At 47.5% G+C, this 15668-nt stretch overlaps 5 protein-coding genes across 5 annotated transcripts; 1 reads left to right on the plus strand and 4 right to left on the minus strand.

Moving 5' to 3' along the window:
• Window positions 1-719: 719 nt before the first annotated feature.
• SEPMUDRAFT_32880 (uncharacterized protein) lies at window positions 720-902 on the minus strand (the record flags this gene model as incomplete). Its single annotated transcript, XM_016908515.1, has 1 exon — window positions 720-902. A coding segment is annotated over one exon (183 nt), but the record flags the coding sequence as incomplete, so codon positions are not given.
• A 7314-nt stretch (window positions 903-8216) lies between these two features.
• SEPMUDRAFT_129545 (SMP-30/Gluconolaconase/LRE domain protein) lies at window positions 8217-9359 on the plus strand (the record flags this gene model as incomplete). Its single annotated transcript, XM_016902296.1, has 2 exons — window positions 8217-8375; window positions 8442-9359. The coding sequence occupies 2 exons, from the start codon at window positions 8217-8219 to the stop codon at window positions 9357-9359; spliced, it is 1077 nt and encodes a 358-aa protein (XP_016764761.1).
• A 191-nt stretch (window positions 9360-9550) lies between these two features.
• SEPMUDRAFT_76031 (FAD/NAD(P)-binding domain-containing protein) lies at window positions 9551-11247 on the minus strand (the record flags this gene model as incomplete). Its single annotated transcript, XM_016910119.1, has 2 exons — window positions 10176-11247; window positions 9551-10045 (listed from the first exon to the last, which is right to left on the minus strand). Coding segments are annotated over exons 1-2 (1446 nt in total), but the record flags the coding sequence as incomplete, so codon positions are not given.
• A 575-nt stretch (window positions 11248-11822) lies between these two features.
• On the minus strand, window positions 11823-13385 carry SEPMUDRAFT_56201 (FAD-binding domain-containing protein; the record flags this gene model as incomplete). The annotated part of the gene is made up of 1 exon (XM_016909392.1): window positions 11823-13385. The coding sequence occupies one exon, from the start codon at window positions 13383-13385 to the stop codon at window positions 11823-11825; it is 1563 nt and encodes a 520-aa protein (XP_016764763.1).
• Window positions 13386-13731: 346 nt separating this feature from the next.
• Window positions 13732-15575, minus strand: SEPMUDRAFT_145844 (WD40 repeat-like protein). The gene has a single exon (XM_016903299.1). The coding sequence runs from the start codon at window positions 15505-15507 to the stop codon at window positions 14221-14223; it is 1287 nt and encodes a 428-aa protein (XP_016764764.1). The 5' UTR covers window positions 15508-15575; the 3' UTR covers window positions 13732-14220.
• Window positions 15576-15668: the final 93 nt, after the last annotated feature.

Genomic DNA, 15668 nt, shown 5'->3' on the forward strand with positions numbered 1-15668 from the left:
TAACGTTAGGTTGTACCTAACCTATACCTAACCTAACCTATAACGAGGCCTATAGATAGCTCGCTTAGCCGGCGCCGCCGGTACTACCTTAGATAGCGTAGTAGCGACTGCGTATCCCGATTACGGTAGTTAGGAGCCGTACCTATTAGACGGCGAGGCTAAGATAAGCCTGCCTAGCGATAGCGACGACGACGACGACGACGACGACGACGGTGCCGGTAACGGTACCGGTCCTACCGTTCCCTCTATTAGCCCTACTCCTACTACTCCCTCTTCTAGTACTACTAGTACCGGTAGTACCGTAGGTACCTAACCCTCTCGTCGCGTTCGGTTAGCCTACGCTTCTAGTACGCTATATGTGTTTTTAGTGTTTTGTTTATATATAGTATTCCCGGCTCGGCCGGTTAAAAGCAAATTGATTCTTAATCGTTCTACCTACGTCTCGCTCGTACTATACTACTGCGTTTTCGCTACGCTTCGAACTCGTCGAGGGCGGCGTACTTACTAATATACTCTTTAGGTTCCTATTAATCGAATTCCTCGGGCTAGCTACGCTAGCGTACTAAGTACTATCGGATACCCTTCCTTAGGCGCGTATCTAAGATCTTTTCTACCTCGTAGAGTCCCTCTTTATCGGCGAGTAGGAGGGTTCCCTCCTACGCGTTACCTACGCGGCCCTTATAGGGCTCGAGGTATAAGATATAGAAGACGTTGTAGATCTAAGATCCTACTAGTAGGGCTAGGCGGTACGCCTGCTTCCCTACGATATTAATTACCTTAAATAGTCCTACGAACTTATCTACGAACTTCTTCGTAGGTACCTTTAATCTTAGGTTCTTAGTAGACAGTAGTACTATATCCCCTACCTTAAACCCTATTGTAGTATACTTCGCGTTAAAGTACTTTGCCTATACTTCGCTAGCGCGTTGCTAGCGCTTACTTAGGGTTTCGTAGTTCCGTTTTAGTCTCTCCGTAGCGTCTACTATAGCCGGTACCTCCCTCTCCGCAAGCTCGCTCCGAGCGTTATATATACTTGTCGCTAGCTCCGGGTTGAATCTATATAATACTTTAAATAGTAATATCTTCAATATAGCGTAGTCGCTATTATTATACGCGAATTTAGCTTGTATTAGCATACTAGCCTAATCGTCCTACTACTCTAAGTAGTAGATACGTAGGTACGTCTCGATTACCTAGTTTATCCGTTCGGTTTAACCGTCGGTTTGCGCGTAGAACGCTATACTAAGCCTACGTTTTACCTACGCCTTATAACAGAAGTCTGACTAGAACTAGCTTATAAACACTAAGCCTCTATCGCTTATAATACCTGTAGGTATACCGAACTGTCGTACGATTTCGTTTACTAAAATATCTACTAGATCTACGCTAGTATATTTCTTCGTAGTTAGTACGAAGGTTACTATTTTAGTATACCTATCGACGATTACGAGGATCGTATCGTAGACGCGGTCGCCGCGCTTACTTAGCGGCAAGTCTGTAATAAAGTCCTAGGTTAATTCTTAGAACGGCCTTTCTAGTATAGGCAGCGTAGCTAGTTCGCCGTATAGACGGTAGCGTCGCGCTTTCGACTTTTAATAGGCGTCGTAGGTAGCGACGTACTCTGCTACCTCGGTAGCTATCCCTAGCTACGAGTACTTTCTTCGGATTAAGGCCGTTATCTTATCCTTCCCGAAGTATCCTACTAATAGGTCGTCGTAGTATATACGTATTAGCTATACTCTAAGGGCGTAGTCCTTAGGTATATATAGCGTATCGCCTACCTACAAGTTACCTTCCTAGGCGACGTAGTCCTCGAATACGCCCTAGTTGCTTATCGCCTACTTATATACTATACGTACGTTAGGTTCTGCCTAAACGAGCGCGTAGGTATATATTAGAATTAAGTCGGAGACGTTCGCGTACGGTTATTCGTCTTTTAATACTACTTAGGCGATACGGATAGGCGACGTATAGTGCTACTATAGGTTAGCGTCGGTACTTCTCTTAACGCTACGGTACAAGCGATCGCTAGTAATATAGATACGCAATACCTTCGGACTATCTGCTTCTAGCGTACGTCCGTCCTATAGCTATAGCTTAGTTTGTAGGGTAGGGAGGAGGTTAGTTACCTTACGCGACTCTTATACGTAATCGCTACGTCGCGACGGACTATCGGCTAGGTTTCGTTTGCCTGCCTAGTAGGTAATAGTAAAATCGAAAGCCGCTAGGAATGTTGCCTAACGGGCCTGTCGACCTATAAGTTTCTTTACGCCTATAAAGCCTCTTAAATTAGCGTAGTCGACGAGTACCTTAACCGTATACTAGGCGCCTTCGTAGTACGGCCGCTAAGCTTTGAATAATTCGACTACCGCTAATAATTCCGAGTCGTATATCTTATAATTACATTCTATAGGGATTATCTTATAGGAGTAGAAAGCGATAGAGTACTACTTAGAGCCGAAGAGTTAGCTTAGGATACCTGCGATAGTAAACGCCGAGGCGTCGCTTTCGATTCGTAGCCGTAACGCCGGGTCAAAATACCTTAATAGGGGTACTTGCTAGAAACGCTACTTAATCTCTTAAAACGTATACTCCTCGGCTACGCCCTACTAGATCGGTCCTAGCTTTCTACCTTTTACAGCTCCCTTTAATAGCGCCGTTAAGGGTACTACGATCCTCGAGTACTCGAAGATAAATCTACGATAAAAATTCGCAAATCCTAGAAAGGACTATACCTCCGTTAAGGTAGTCGGTATTAGCTACGCTCCGATTGCGTCTACCCTACGAGGGTCTATTTTTACGCTACTAGGGGTTACGACGAACCTAAGGTAATCGACCTCCTTTATAAAGAATTTGCACTTTGCGCGCTATATATAGAGTACGAATCTACGGAGCCTCTTAAGCACTTCGCGTACGTCCTTTATATACTACTTGCGTGTTTTGCTATAGATAAGGATATCGTCGAAGTATACTATATAGGTAATATCGACCAATCCTACTAGGGCTCTATTAATGTATACCTAGAACGTTGCCGGGGCGTTAGTTAGACCGAAAGATATAACCTTATACTAGAAGTAGCCGTAGCGTATACGAAACGCAGTCTTCTAGCGGTCGCTTTCCTTAATCTTAATACGGTAGTAGGCATCGGCTAAGTCTAGGTACGTAAACTACTCGGCTCCTATAAGCCTGTCTAGCGTTTCGCCTATAAGGGGTAGGGGGTACCGATTTTTTACCGTAATTTCGTTTAGACCGTAGTAGTCTATATACAATCGTAGTAAACTATCCTTCTTTAGTACAAATAGTACCGGCGCGCCTGCTTTACTTATACTAGTCTTAATCTAGTCGTGTTCTAGTACGTTAGTAATATATTTATATAGATACTTAAGTTTAGCGCCGGACTAGTAGTACAACGGTCGGAATAGTAGAACGGTACCTAGCCGTAGGTCGATCGTATACTCTACGCCGTCTACTAGTTTGCTACGCTGTTCGTCTATAGGAAACAAGACGTCGTAGTAGTCCCGATATTCTATCGGCAACTCCGTAAGCTCTAACCCTACGTCTGTCCTACGTACTATTACTACATATACGTAGGACGAGTTCTTTAGGTCCTTAAAGAAATTAGGTACCTCTCGGACCTTAACGTACAAGTACTCGCTACCGTAGCGCTATTCGTCGGTAGTACTATCTACTACTACTTACTAGGTACGACGCTACGGCCGTCCTAGGATAAGATTAGGTTCCGGTGTATTATAGGTATAAAACAAGCCGCCTGTCGTATGCTCGTTACCTACGGAGTCTATAAGGGTTATACGGATGTAGTACGCCCTATAGTAGTAGCCTAACTAGCCTATAAACGAGCTTGCCGGCAGTAGGAGTACGTTCCTATAGACCGCAAGGTTGTACTTTAGTACGAAGCTACGCGATACTACGTTAATGTTAGCGGTATCGTCGAGTAGTATAGTAGTAGGGGTATGCCCCTTATACGTCTCGACTTATCCTTCGAGGACGCGGGTATAGTATACCTAGATAGGCAAGGGGGTATCGCTATCGAGATAGGCATCTAGAGCTTACGACTCTCCTCTAATATCTTCTCTTTTTTCGGCGCTTACTCTTTAGGTACGGTAACCCTACGAACCGTATTCGCCTTATCGCGGCTCGCGTAGTTAGGGTATACGGAGTTAGTCGCGATATATCCCTTCTTCTTGTAGGAGTAACATTCTAGGTTCTCGTACCCTCGTACCGTCGACGTCGCTACGGTCGATAAGGTACGTCTATCGTATAGGGCCCTACTCTTGCTTCGATCCTATCGATCGTCGCGGCTTCGTAGTACGTCGCTCTCGGTACGCTTGCGTTTACCCTATATACTATAGTCGCGCCGATAAGGCTCGTCTTTAGTACGGACTACTAGCGCGTTATCTACTTACTCGAGGCGCCTTACTAGGTTTACGAGCTCTACTCGTATATTAGGGATAGTATATCCCTTAACGATGTCCCTACGTAGCGACGGCTTTAACTTAGCGAGGAAGTAGCGTATTAGCTACGCCTACGTATAGTCAAACTAGGCTTCTAGATAACTAAGCTACGCTACAAAATAACGGACGCTCTAGTCCGGGCCTTAACGTACCCTTTTATACTCGATTATTACGCCGATCTAACGGTTCGACTAATCGCCGACGGTATTACGGAGCTATCCCTTAAATTCCTCCTAAGTATAGTCCTTAGGGATTATATCGGAATGCTCGTCGTACTACGTCTCCTACGCTTCGCCTACGAGCTATATAATACTATATAGGACCTTGTCTAAGTTGTCTTAGTCGATTCGATATTCTCGGGGGGCGCTAAGGAAGACGACCTCGAGGTGCCTAATAAAATTACGGTACTCTTTGTCGGTATCTCCTTTAAAGGGCTTTGGTTCCCGAATCTTAGGACCTCTATATAGAGAATACGAGCTACGTAGTAGGTTCGTAGCCTATCCGCGTACGTCGCGTAGGTCTGTCGACCTAAGGTCTTCTTCGAGCCTATTAAGAAGGTCGGGCTCGGCGTCGTCGTCTATAGTAACTATAACAGTTAGGATTAGTACTCGGCCCTAAATTTATTCCTATAGACGTTAGTTTTCCCTCTCGAGGGCCTGAACTTCTAACTCTATATAGAAACGCTAATTTGCCTCCTCGAGCTGTATACGTCTAGTATATAGGTCGGCTACGTAGGCTTCCGGCTAGGTAGGAGCCTCCTCGAAAGGAGTCTCCCCTAGGTTCCTGTCTGCCTAGGTACTTATAGGGCCCGATACCGTCTCCTCGGAAGGTTAGATATCTTTATCTACTTCGCCGATAACGCGGCCCGCCTACGCTATAGCTACGGTACGGTCGCGTTGTTGTCGTAGGGCTATAGGACCTCTATAGATCACTACCCTTTAGAAGGATAGAAGAATTAGAAATATAAGAGTAGGGGTATATAGTAATATATAGAGCGTCCTTCCTACCGCGTAGGAAAAGGAACAAACTAATTCTTATCCTTCGGAAAGGAGAGAGCGGCGTCGTATAATATACCCCTACGCCAAGTATACGTAGGCGCTACGCCGCGCGGGCAGTCGCCCGATAGCCGATCGCCCGACGACTCGGATCGTACTACTCCTATAGCCCGTCCTGCCTTAGGCTAATATACTTTAGACTCAAATACCTAACCGCCCCCTAGGGCTATATGCCTCTAGGCCTAGCTGTTATAATATTCGTAGTATACTAATATAAAAGGGTATAGTTTGGACGCTGCCTCCGCTACTATTAATGCCTCTACTATACTTGTATCCGCTGCCTCCGCCGCCGTTACTGCCTCTACTATACTTATATCCGCTACCTCTACCTCCGCCGCCGCTACTACTACTAAGGTCGTTGCCCTCGAAGAGAGGGTAGCTATACTTAAACGTCGCCTCGAATATAAGACAAGTAATACGAACTCTCTTCGTATAGCCCTATTAATATTAAAGAAAGAGTTCTATAAGCGCTACCCTAAGCTCGAAGATAACGACGACAACGATAACGACAACGATAACGACAACGATAGCGATAGCGATAGCGATAGCGACGACGACGACGACGACGACGACGATAGCGAGGACGACGTCGTTAACAGCGTCAACGACGATAACGACGGCTATAACAATAGTAACGCTATCGAAGAAGATGTTAAGATAGTCTTTAACGACGAAGATATTAAGATAGTTGTTAATAATAAAGACGTCGAGATAATACGTTCGTTCTTATAGTAATTCAGACGGTTATTCGGACGGTTACTTAGTATTAGTATCGTTGTTAGCGTCGTAATTAGTATCGTCGTTTAGTAGTATACTATTAAGTATTATATAAGCTATATAATAAGGTCTACTACTCCTACTTAATACTAGTACGGTCCTAGCTATAGTGCTCGAGTAGCTCGAGGTAGTCTTACTATATATCCTCCGCTATCTTATCTCGGAACTTTAATATTCCTTCGTCCTCCTCGAAACCCGGTACTTTATACTCTATACTAAAGACATCGTTATTGCCGATATAGCCGTCCGATTGTAGTAACTACAGCTCTATAGAGAGTAGTTGTTCGCCGTACGTAAGAATAAAGTTATAGAGGACAAAACACGCTATAAGAATACGCTTTTGGTCGAGTATAGAGCGCCCTAGGTACGGACTAATACGGACGTACTTAAAGCGCTTCTTTATAATACTAAATATACGCTTAACGCAGTTTCTTAGCTATACGTAGCGGAGGTTAAAAAGCTCTTCTTTTGTCTCTAGTTTAGTATTCGACGCGATCTGCTTACGTAGGTAGTATCTTATACGCTAATATAGTACTAAGAGTCGATTGTCCTTCGGCGAATAACTACTATCTACGAGATAATAGCGGCCCTCTAGTATACGTAGACCTCTAACCCTAAACGCTCTATTAACAACCGTTCTATCGTTCGCAGATCCTTTATAACCAACGAGCGTATAGAGGAAGTTATAGCTAAAATCGTATACTACTAGTATATTCTACGCGATAAAACCCTTCTAGCAATACTACGTAGACTGCCTCTCTTCCGGAATAACAGTATTTATATATATACTATCTAGCGTACCTAGGGCTCCTTTGAAATAGCTGAATTTAGGGTTTCTAAGGATTAAGTAGATAGTAGTATTATCTAGTAATTAGACGTAATCCTCGGCTATTCGATATAGTACAATACTAACTTTATCGATAATCCTCTCGAACGTCCTCCGTATATAGATATACTACTACTCTAAGTCTAAGATACTATAGTTGTATACGACGAAATCGTAGAATATAACTACTTGCTTAGTAACCGAAACCCTCGCTTTTCTATAGTTATCGAGACTACTACGCTCGGTCAATTCCTCGATTAACGATATTAATACCGGCTGTTTTAGACGCGTTATATAGTAATAGTATCGCTCTAGGCTATATAAGCACTTGTACGTCTCTTTCCTACCTCTTCTAGGCTCGATTTAAGTCGTAATTACGCTAGGTAGCCAATACTAGCGCTCTGCGATAGGGGTTACGACGATTAGTATAACGGCGACGAGTATAGTAGTAGCGATAACGCCGAATAATACGGCGATATTCGTAGTATCTATAGCTAAAAAAGAGGAGGCAGTCGGTCGCTAGTATAGTACTACTATATAGTTAACTAGTATCGATATATATAGTATATACGACTACGACGCGTATATCGATAGTACCGCCGCCCCGGAACCTAATTAAATATATACGGAGCGCAAAATGTATCTCTAGAAGGACTATTTAAGATAGTAGATTCTATCCGTACGTTTACTAACCGGATATAGTGCGTAGGCAGCGACGGCGACGGTTTACGAGGGTATACGAGCGTTTTGCTATCGACAGGTAACTATCGTCTATTTTTGGTCGATAGCTAAGTAGACGGGTGTCAATAGCGTAAGCGATAGTGACCGGAAACTATCGACCTGCTTACTATCGACACAATTACCGACAGAGTAGACGGGGCCTAATAAACAACCAGTAGACTGCTTTCACTTTTGCCGCATTGGCCGGCTTCTGTGCTTCTATTGCCTGCCTCCTCCTTCGTTCGCCTTAACTGGCAAACATGGCCATAACATACTTGCATAGATATTTACCAGGGGACAATCCCTCCCCCTCCTCCCAAGTCCCCTCTCCCTCCTCGACACTTTTGCTGCTATACCACGAAGAACATGTACAAACTTGCAGCAAGGGGAGCGCTCCTCGCCACCGCTGCATGTGCTGCAGCTGCACCGACTGAACGGCAAGCGTCCCGGTTCACATACTATCCCTTAAGCACCACGCTGGGCTCACCGTGCGACATCACCACGGGCCTCGATGGCAGAATATACGTACGTCTCTCGTGAAACATCCATCGAAGCGGTAGAACTACATCACCTTCTAACCCCAAGCCCCAGGCCGATACATTCACATCCAACAAGATCGTCCAAATCGACATCCCCACTGGCCAGCTGCGGGAATTCGATATCCCCTACAAGCTTCCCGTCTTGGGCAACTCCGTCCTGCCATCCGACGTCCAAGGCCGAGTAGCACTCTCATGCGTAGTACAACCGGGAAAAAATGGCAAAATCTACGCTGCCACAGGCGTCCGCAACGAATTTGCCATTTTCGATCCCAGCACAGGCAACGTAACCGTCCTCGAAACAGGAAACCCTCTCGGAAATCTCCAACCTTTCAACGACGCCTGGCCCGGCGAAACCGGCATGTTCTTCTCCCAAACCACCGCCAACGTAATCAATCTCATCGACTACGAAACCAACTCCATCCAAACCTGGCCCGTTCCCACTCCCCTCTCTGGGCCCCTCGGCATGATTGTCGCCTCAGACGGAAATCTCTGGTTTGTCGAAATGCTCGCCAACAAAATCGCTCGATTAAACCCTTCCACTGGAATCATTGATGAATGGCCTCTCCCCCTTTCTCTCCTCACTCCCTCTGTCATGCGCGCCGAAACAGAAGGCCGTTATCTCTGGTTCACATCCATCGCAGGAAACGCCCTCGGCCGCTTCGACATGTTCACATATACCGCGCAAGCATTTCCCATTCCGGAATTACTCGCAACACCGATTGAAAATACCGTCGATTCGAGAGGCAATGTCTGGTTTTCGACACTGTTGAGAAACAGTTTGAATTATTTGACGCCTGCTTCGGGGGAATTTACGTCGATTAAACAGCCCGGTGCGGATGTGAGTGTGTTGCCGCTGTTGTTGCCGGATTTGCCCCCGGCGGGAAATATTGCGGTGCATTATAATGCGGTTGAGGATGCGATTTGGTTTAGTGAGTTGGTGAATAATCGGATTGGGAGATATCAGATTTGAGTTGGAGTTCAGTTCAGTTCTTGTGGGAGGTAGGACTAAAGAATGGGATTTTCTGTTGTATATATATGAGATGATTTTTTTTTTCAAAACTTCCAATAGTAAGCAAAAGCAAAAGCAAAAGCAAAAGCAAAAGCAAAAGCAGCCACTTTCAGAAAAAAATCAATTCAATAAAAATGTCGAACAATCCCCCACGGCAATCTCTTCCCCTCTGCCCCCTCTTTTCCACCACAACCCTCCTCCTCCTCTTCACAATTCCTCTCAAACCACCTCACAGCCTTCTCCGCCTCCCGATCCACATCATACGCAAACCAAAACTCCTGCATCGGTCTCGTCCACGACGAAGGAATTTCTCCCGACATCAATGGACCTTGGGGGTAGAATTTTCGAATTTGAGCTTCAAACGATTTCTTCTGGTTTTTGTTCTGATCATCATCATCGTCGTCATCGTCGTCGTTGCTGTTGTGCTCGTTGATTCTTCCTTCTTCTCCAGTCAAGTGGTCAAACATGATGTTGGAATAAATTTGTGTGGTATTGTCGCGTGGAAGGCGGAAATCGTTGTAGAGTTGGCAGCGGGAGGGGATAGTTTTGTTTATTGAGGAAGAAGATGAAGAGAAGGTGTTGCGGAAGAGAGTAGAGAGGCATGCGGCATCTTCGATGCTGGAGCAACCGCCTTGGGCATAGGTGGGCTAGAGATAGAGGGGGTGGTTAGTTGGGTTAGTTGGTGAATCTGTATACGATGACTTGGAGATGGATGTTTGGGGGGAGAAAGAAAGAGAAAAAAAGTTCGAGAAATATCGGATTGAATGACTGACTGACCTGAAAAGGATGTGCGGCATCTCCAATAAGAATGGCTCGACCGTTATTATATCGAGGAATGGGAGCACGAAGTTTAATAGGGAAACATTTAAAATCATCATCGCTTTCCGCAGCTTCGACAATCGCTCGCCAGAAGGGATGGACATCTTGCAGGACACTCAACACATCGGCTTTGGTAGCAGGAGAAGTCCAACCCTCGTCGTGTTCGTGTCCGGGACGGGTGGTGTGGAAGACGGCAATATTCATAATACTGTCATTGGCGCAGGGATACATCATGATCATTTTCCCCGCATGATGACAAGTGTAGAATCCCGAAGGTTGGTTTTCGAATTGCGACCAAATCAGCGGATTCGACTGCAGAGCTGCCATGGGAATCAGGCCACGAAAGACGGATTTGCCGATTTTGTGCGGAGAAATGTCTAGACCGGTGACGCTTTTGACGAGAGTGCTTCGGATGCCATCGGCGACGACGACCAGGTCGTGCTTTGATGTTGTTCCATCTTTGAATGTCAAAACACCTTCGGCACAGTCCAGATCGACGACTTCTCTCCCAAGCTGGATCTCCACCCCTAAATTTTCCGCCATCGTCTTCAGTCCTCGATGCAGGTCCACACGATGGTACGCATTGTAACGATGTCCGAACTCGGGCTCTACGCTTGCAAATCCGCACTGATGAATGATTTCCAATGTGTGTGCATCGACATGACGGACCTGTTCTTTGTCCGTCTCGCCGTGAGCTTTGGCGTCGAACCCCCAACGGTCCAGGATGCGGTTTGCATTGGGAGTCAGCGTAATGGCTGCTCCGATTTCGTTCTTGAATGTGGATTTCTCGTAGATGGTGACGATTCTTGTGGTATCGGAACGTTTCAGTGCAATTCCAGCGCAAAGACCTGCGATACCAGCGCCGACGATGGCGGTATTGAGAGGTGGTGAGGGTGCGGTTGAATCCATGCTGGGCAGGCGAGAATGCTCAAGTGAAGATACAGTAGCGTGCAGAGTCAGCGCAGTGGTGTTGCTCTCCGCGAAGACTTGTGGTGGTGATACTGATGAGACGGACGGGGGCTGATAAGGTTTGTACGACGAATATAAGAACAGGTGTGATTACAGGAAGAGATGTCTTGTTACAACAAAGGCCCCGCGTAGATGACTACTGGTACTCGGAGGATCCATGTGAAAGTGGGCCTCGTGTAATAATATAGTGCTTCCTGTACTTGATATGAGCCACTTTGAAGCTCCTGCAGCCTTCCATTTGCACCACTTTCACTGCCTGCTGCGAGTCAGCACTGTCACGTTATTTGCATGTGCTGCTTTGATGAAGCCATCCATCTAATCCTTCCTGTACCACGAACCGCCGTCTTGATTCCTGGAAGATTTAACGTTGCGACACTGGTGGTCTGTATGTTGCGTAGCAGCAGCACCATCATTGCTGATGGTGGTGGTGGTGATGGTGGTGGTGTAGGAGAGAGGGAGCGAGGGAGTGAGCCGACTTGGGAGAATTATATCCGTCCCATATGTTGTTGGCTTAGTCTTCGACTGCCTCCCTGCCCTCCAGCTCAGAGCACATAAATATATCTACATGTATAATTCTGTATATTTTCTCATTATCCCACAGCATTCATCCATCCATCCATCCATTCATTCATTCATTCATTCCGCCTTAATCCCCTTCATCTTCTGACTAGATTTCTTCTGCATCAAATATTCCCCTCCCATAAAAGCCTTATAGACCCCATAAAGTCCACTCAGCGGCCAAATATTCCACAACAGCACCATCAACCACGCTACCCACCCTCCTACTCCTCCTCCTGCACCCACGTCCTCCTCTTCTTTCACTTTCACCTTATCATAAACACTCGGCAAATATTGTGCGCCATACTTCTCTCGGAGCGCATCATAATCCGCTCGATTATAAATTTCCCAAAATTCTTCTTCGGTATAGTATGCGTGCGCATACAACCATTTCCTACCTCCCAATTCCCCGACTTTCTTCTCCAAATCCCGATTCTGCTGGATAAATCTTTTCCGATTGCGTGCTCCTGGTCCCCAGACGCCGAAATTCATCATGAATTCGGGAGTTTTTGCCGCATTGGCCAAGTCGGCATAGAGTCCGAATTCCGATTTGGGGGCATCGCGACGCTGTCGTAAGGGACAGAGCCAGATGGGGTAGATGTGAAAGGTATCATCGAGCCAGTTGTGGAATGTGGATACCTTCTCATAGGGAATGGCGACGTCTTGAATGATGTAGATTTTCGCTTGACCGCTCTCGTGCAGGGCGTGATACATGACTCGTGTGTGCATGAAGCGGTCGAGGAGGAAGCGGGTGATGCGGTTGAAAGGGGTGAGGAAATAGGAAAAAGCATATCGTCCGACCCAGAATGCTCCGCGGTCGTAGCGGAAGAGGTAGTCTGCGAGAGGAGTGTAGACGGTGATGGGTTGACCGGGGGAGGAGGTGTGGGAGGTTCGGCGGGAGACGTGTTGATAGAACCAGCGGTCTTGCGGGCGGAGAAAGTAGTGGATTTCTGGTGAATAGTCGGGTGAGGAGGCGGGGAGAGTATTAATCAGTTTGCCGGAACAGATGACAATGTTGTTGCGAGAGAAGACGATGCCATCTAGATAATCCACTTCTTCCTTGCCGACTTCTCGTTGCACCTGTGCCATCGCGTCGTCGATCTGGGAGAAGGGATAGTAGGTCAACTCGACCCATGGCGCCGCATCTCGCAATTGGATTTTCAGCAGAGTGACAACTCCCAAAGTCCCGAAGCTCCCTGCCGCGCCCCAGAACAATTCGGGGTTATCTTCTCTACTGATCCGTTGAATTTCTCCATTGGGCACAACCACTTCAATCCACCGGACGGTATTGTCGAAAAAGCCATGTCGAAACGAACTGCTTTCGCCAGAGGTTCCGGCAAATCCCCCACCCACGGTGATCCCTGGGAACTCCATCACGACCAGCGGGACCAGGCCTCTCTGATATGTCTCGCGAACGAAGTCGTCCATGGGCACGTTGGGTTCCACGGTGGCGATTTTGGTATGGGTATCGATGTCGAGGACATGATTGAGTTTGCTTGTGTCGATGGAACTGTTGGGATCTCTTCGGGAATCTCGTGTGCTGTTGGTCGAGCCATGGTAGATGCGGTAAGGCTTGTGGTAGGAGTAAAAATCGCGAACTTGAGATGCTATCTTTTCTACTGCTGCGTTGTGGACGTCCATGATGTGTTATGTAGTCTGGCTTGCGTGTTTTCTGTATATGGAAAATTACTTGATTGAGACGTGATGAAGTTCTGATTAGAAATGAGCGGATTGATATTCATTCGTCATGGTCTTGTGTAGGTACGTATGCGTAGGCCGCAGCATTGCGGGTGGGTTTGATTGGTCATATAAGACTGCCAAGAAGAGGTCAGCATCACGGCGTCTTACTTTCGCCTCTGGTCCTTCAACATGAAATGTCTCGGAGTCATTGGACTTGCAATGTCAATACCAGGACGAAAACAAGCTTGGTGGCATACAAATCGCAAGCGGCATGTCCAACTTTAGTTCCGAATTGATAGTACCTGAGTTCTAAACTATAGGTATCTTGATCGTTCTATAGAAGACACTGCCACGATGCCGCTACATGTAGTTACGACTATCCACTGCTGGGATTACAAGAAACGTATTCTGGACCCAGTGAGCCTCATCCTTGTACTGCCGTCCCAGATTCATCCCGATTGAGACTTCGCTCTCAGATTTTCTATCGAGCATGGCTGGAGGAGCCCAATGATTGATTGATTAGTTTTGACGACTGGACCGGAATGGATACACGCACCACTCGATAGATGGCAGATGTGTTGAAGCACGCGAATGCCGAAGAGATGATTCCGCGCGTGAAGAGCGAGACATGTTATTACATGCCTGACAGTTGGTTGTGTTGCGCAGCAAGCGCGAATACAAGCAGTGGAGTTTTCCCATTTTCGTTCATTCGTCAAACACCGACTTTTGGAGTTGGGTATCTTTGCGATGTAAGCAATGCAGCAGCCTCCCCATTAGATCCACCTTTTCAACGCATTCAATCCAGTCCACCAAAGTCAAAGCTTTGCACGTTCTGCGGCGCTTTGGATCTCTTCTTTTTCTTCTTCTTGCGCGTCCGCCCCTGGTCTTCGTCGCTGCTGTCGTCCTGGTCCCGATCGCTTCCATCGTCGTCACTGTCGACCGCACGTTTCCCAGCTGCACCATCTTCCTCGTCGTCATCGTCTTCAGCAATATGCTCTCTCCACACTTTCAGTGTCTGGCCGCCTCCAGAAATCATTCTCCCTCCAATGTCAAATCCAATAGCATTGACTCCCTCCACCTCGTCATGCACGAATTCGCCCACGACTTTATTCATGCCCAACCTCACCACTCGTATCCTGCCATCTCCCATTCCCACTGCAATCTTCTTGCCCAGTCCGCCGAGTCCCTCGGGAAGAGTGGCCATGCAGTCCAATGTTTCCCCTTCCCTACTGACGATGATTCTCTCATCCTGGTCGTCCCACTGTCCCTTCTCCCACAGCGTGATCACACCATCGCCGCCACCCACCACAGCCTTCTCTCCAGAGCTCCCGCTGCTCTTCTTCGCAGGGAGACCGGTGATGTACAGACTACTCAGCAGCAACTCCTCCTGGTCCTCACTCTTCGCCAGAACACCTCTCCGCAGGTCCGTCAAGGCCAAGGTCGTACTCCCGGTGGTGAGGAACTGCTTACTGTAGCCGCTCGTGCTGGCGGCACTCGCAGGTATGGGCGCAAGGCTCGAGATGTAGTCTGCGTGAGGATGGTAAGTCTGACTTGGCTTCCCCGTGACAAATGCCGTCTTCCCATCCTGCAGGGGCAGAGCAGGCGCGGGATCCCTCAGATCATACAAATGCAATGCCCCAGAATCGGTGGAGAGTAACAGCGTCTGAGGACTCAACGCATGAATCACAGTCGGCGCGTCCACTTCTTCGCCCACCTTGCCCATAGGGATGGCGACCTTTCCGACGACTCTCCCCGTTTCTACATCGGCTGCCTTGACCAGGCCATCGGTGCCTGCAGAGTAAATCTGCTGTCCACTGATGCTGTAAGCGAGACAGCGACAACTTCCCTTGTGTCGTTTCGTGCGCCAGGTGGTGTCGACGAAGTCGGTGCCATTGGAGCCTCGTCGGCCGGACGGGTGCGGGTGTTTGACGTCGTCCGGTTCCGAGTCGTCGTCGACGGGCGGGAGTCTAAGACTGGCGACGTGACCGGAGGACAGACCGACAGTCACGAGGGGGACATTAGGGTGCACCGCTTGGGCGAAGATGTCATGGTCGAGCGGAAGGGTGCAGATGGAGTCGAGCATGTCGCCGACTGCGCCTGGGTCTCCTCTCCTACTTGTCTCTTGGACCGCCCATACGAGTGCAGTGCAGCAGTATGGTATCGGAGGAGGTAGAAAATGCTGGGCAGGTGAGAAGGACGAGGAAAACAGTCGAGCTTGTTTTGCGCCGGGCCGACATTTAATCC

The sequence above is a fragment of the Sphaerulina musiva genome, assembly GCF_000320565.1.
Source record: "Sphaerulina musiva SO2202 unplaced genomic scaffold SEPMUscaffold_1, whole genome shotgun sequence".
NCBI lineage: Eukaryota > Fungi > Ascomycota > Dothideomycetes > Mycosphaerellales > Mycosphaerellaceae > Sphaerulina > Sphaerulina musiva.

Excerpts from the sequence above, each read along its gene's own strand:
- SEPMUDRAFT_145844 (XM_016903299.1), bottom strand. The coding sequence starts at position 15,507 with ATGCTCGACTCCATCTGCACCCTTCCGCTCGACCATGACATCTTCGCC.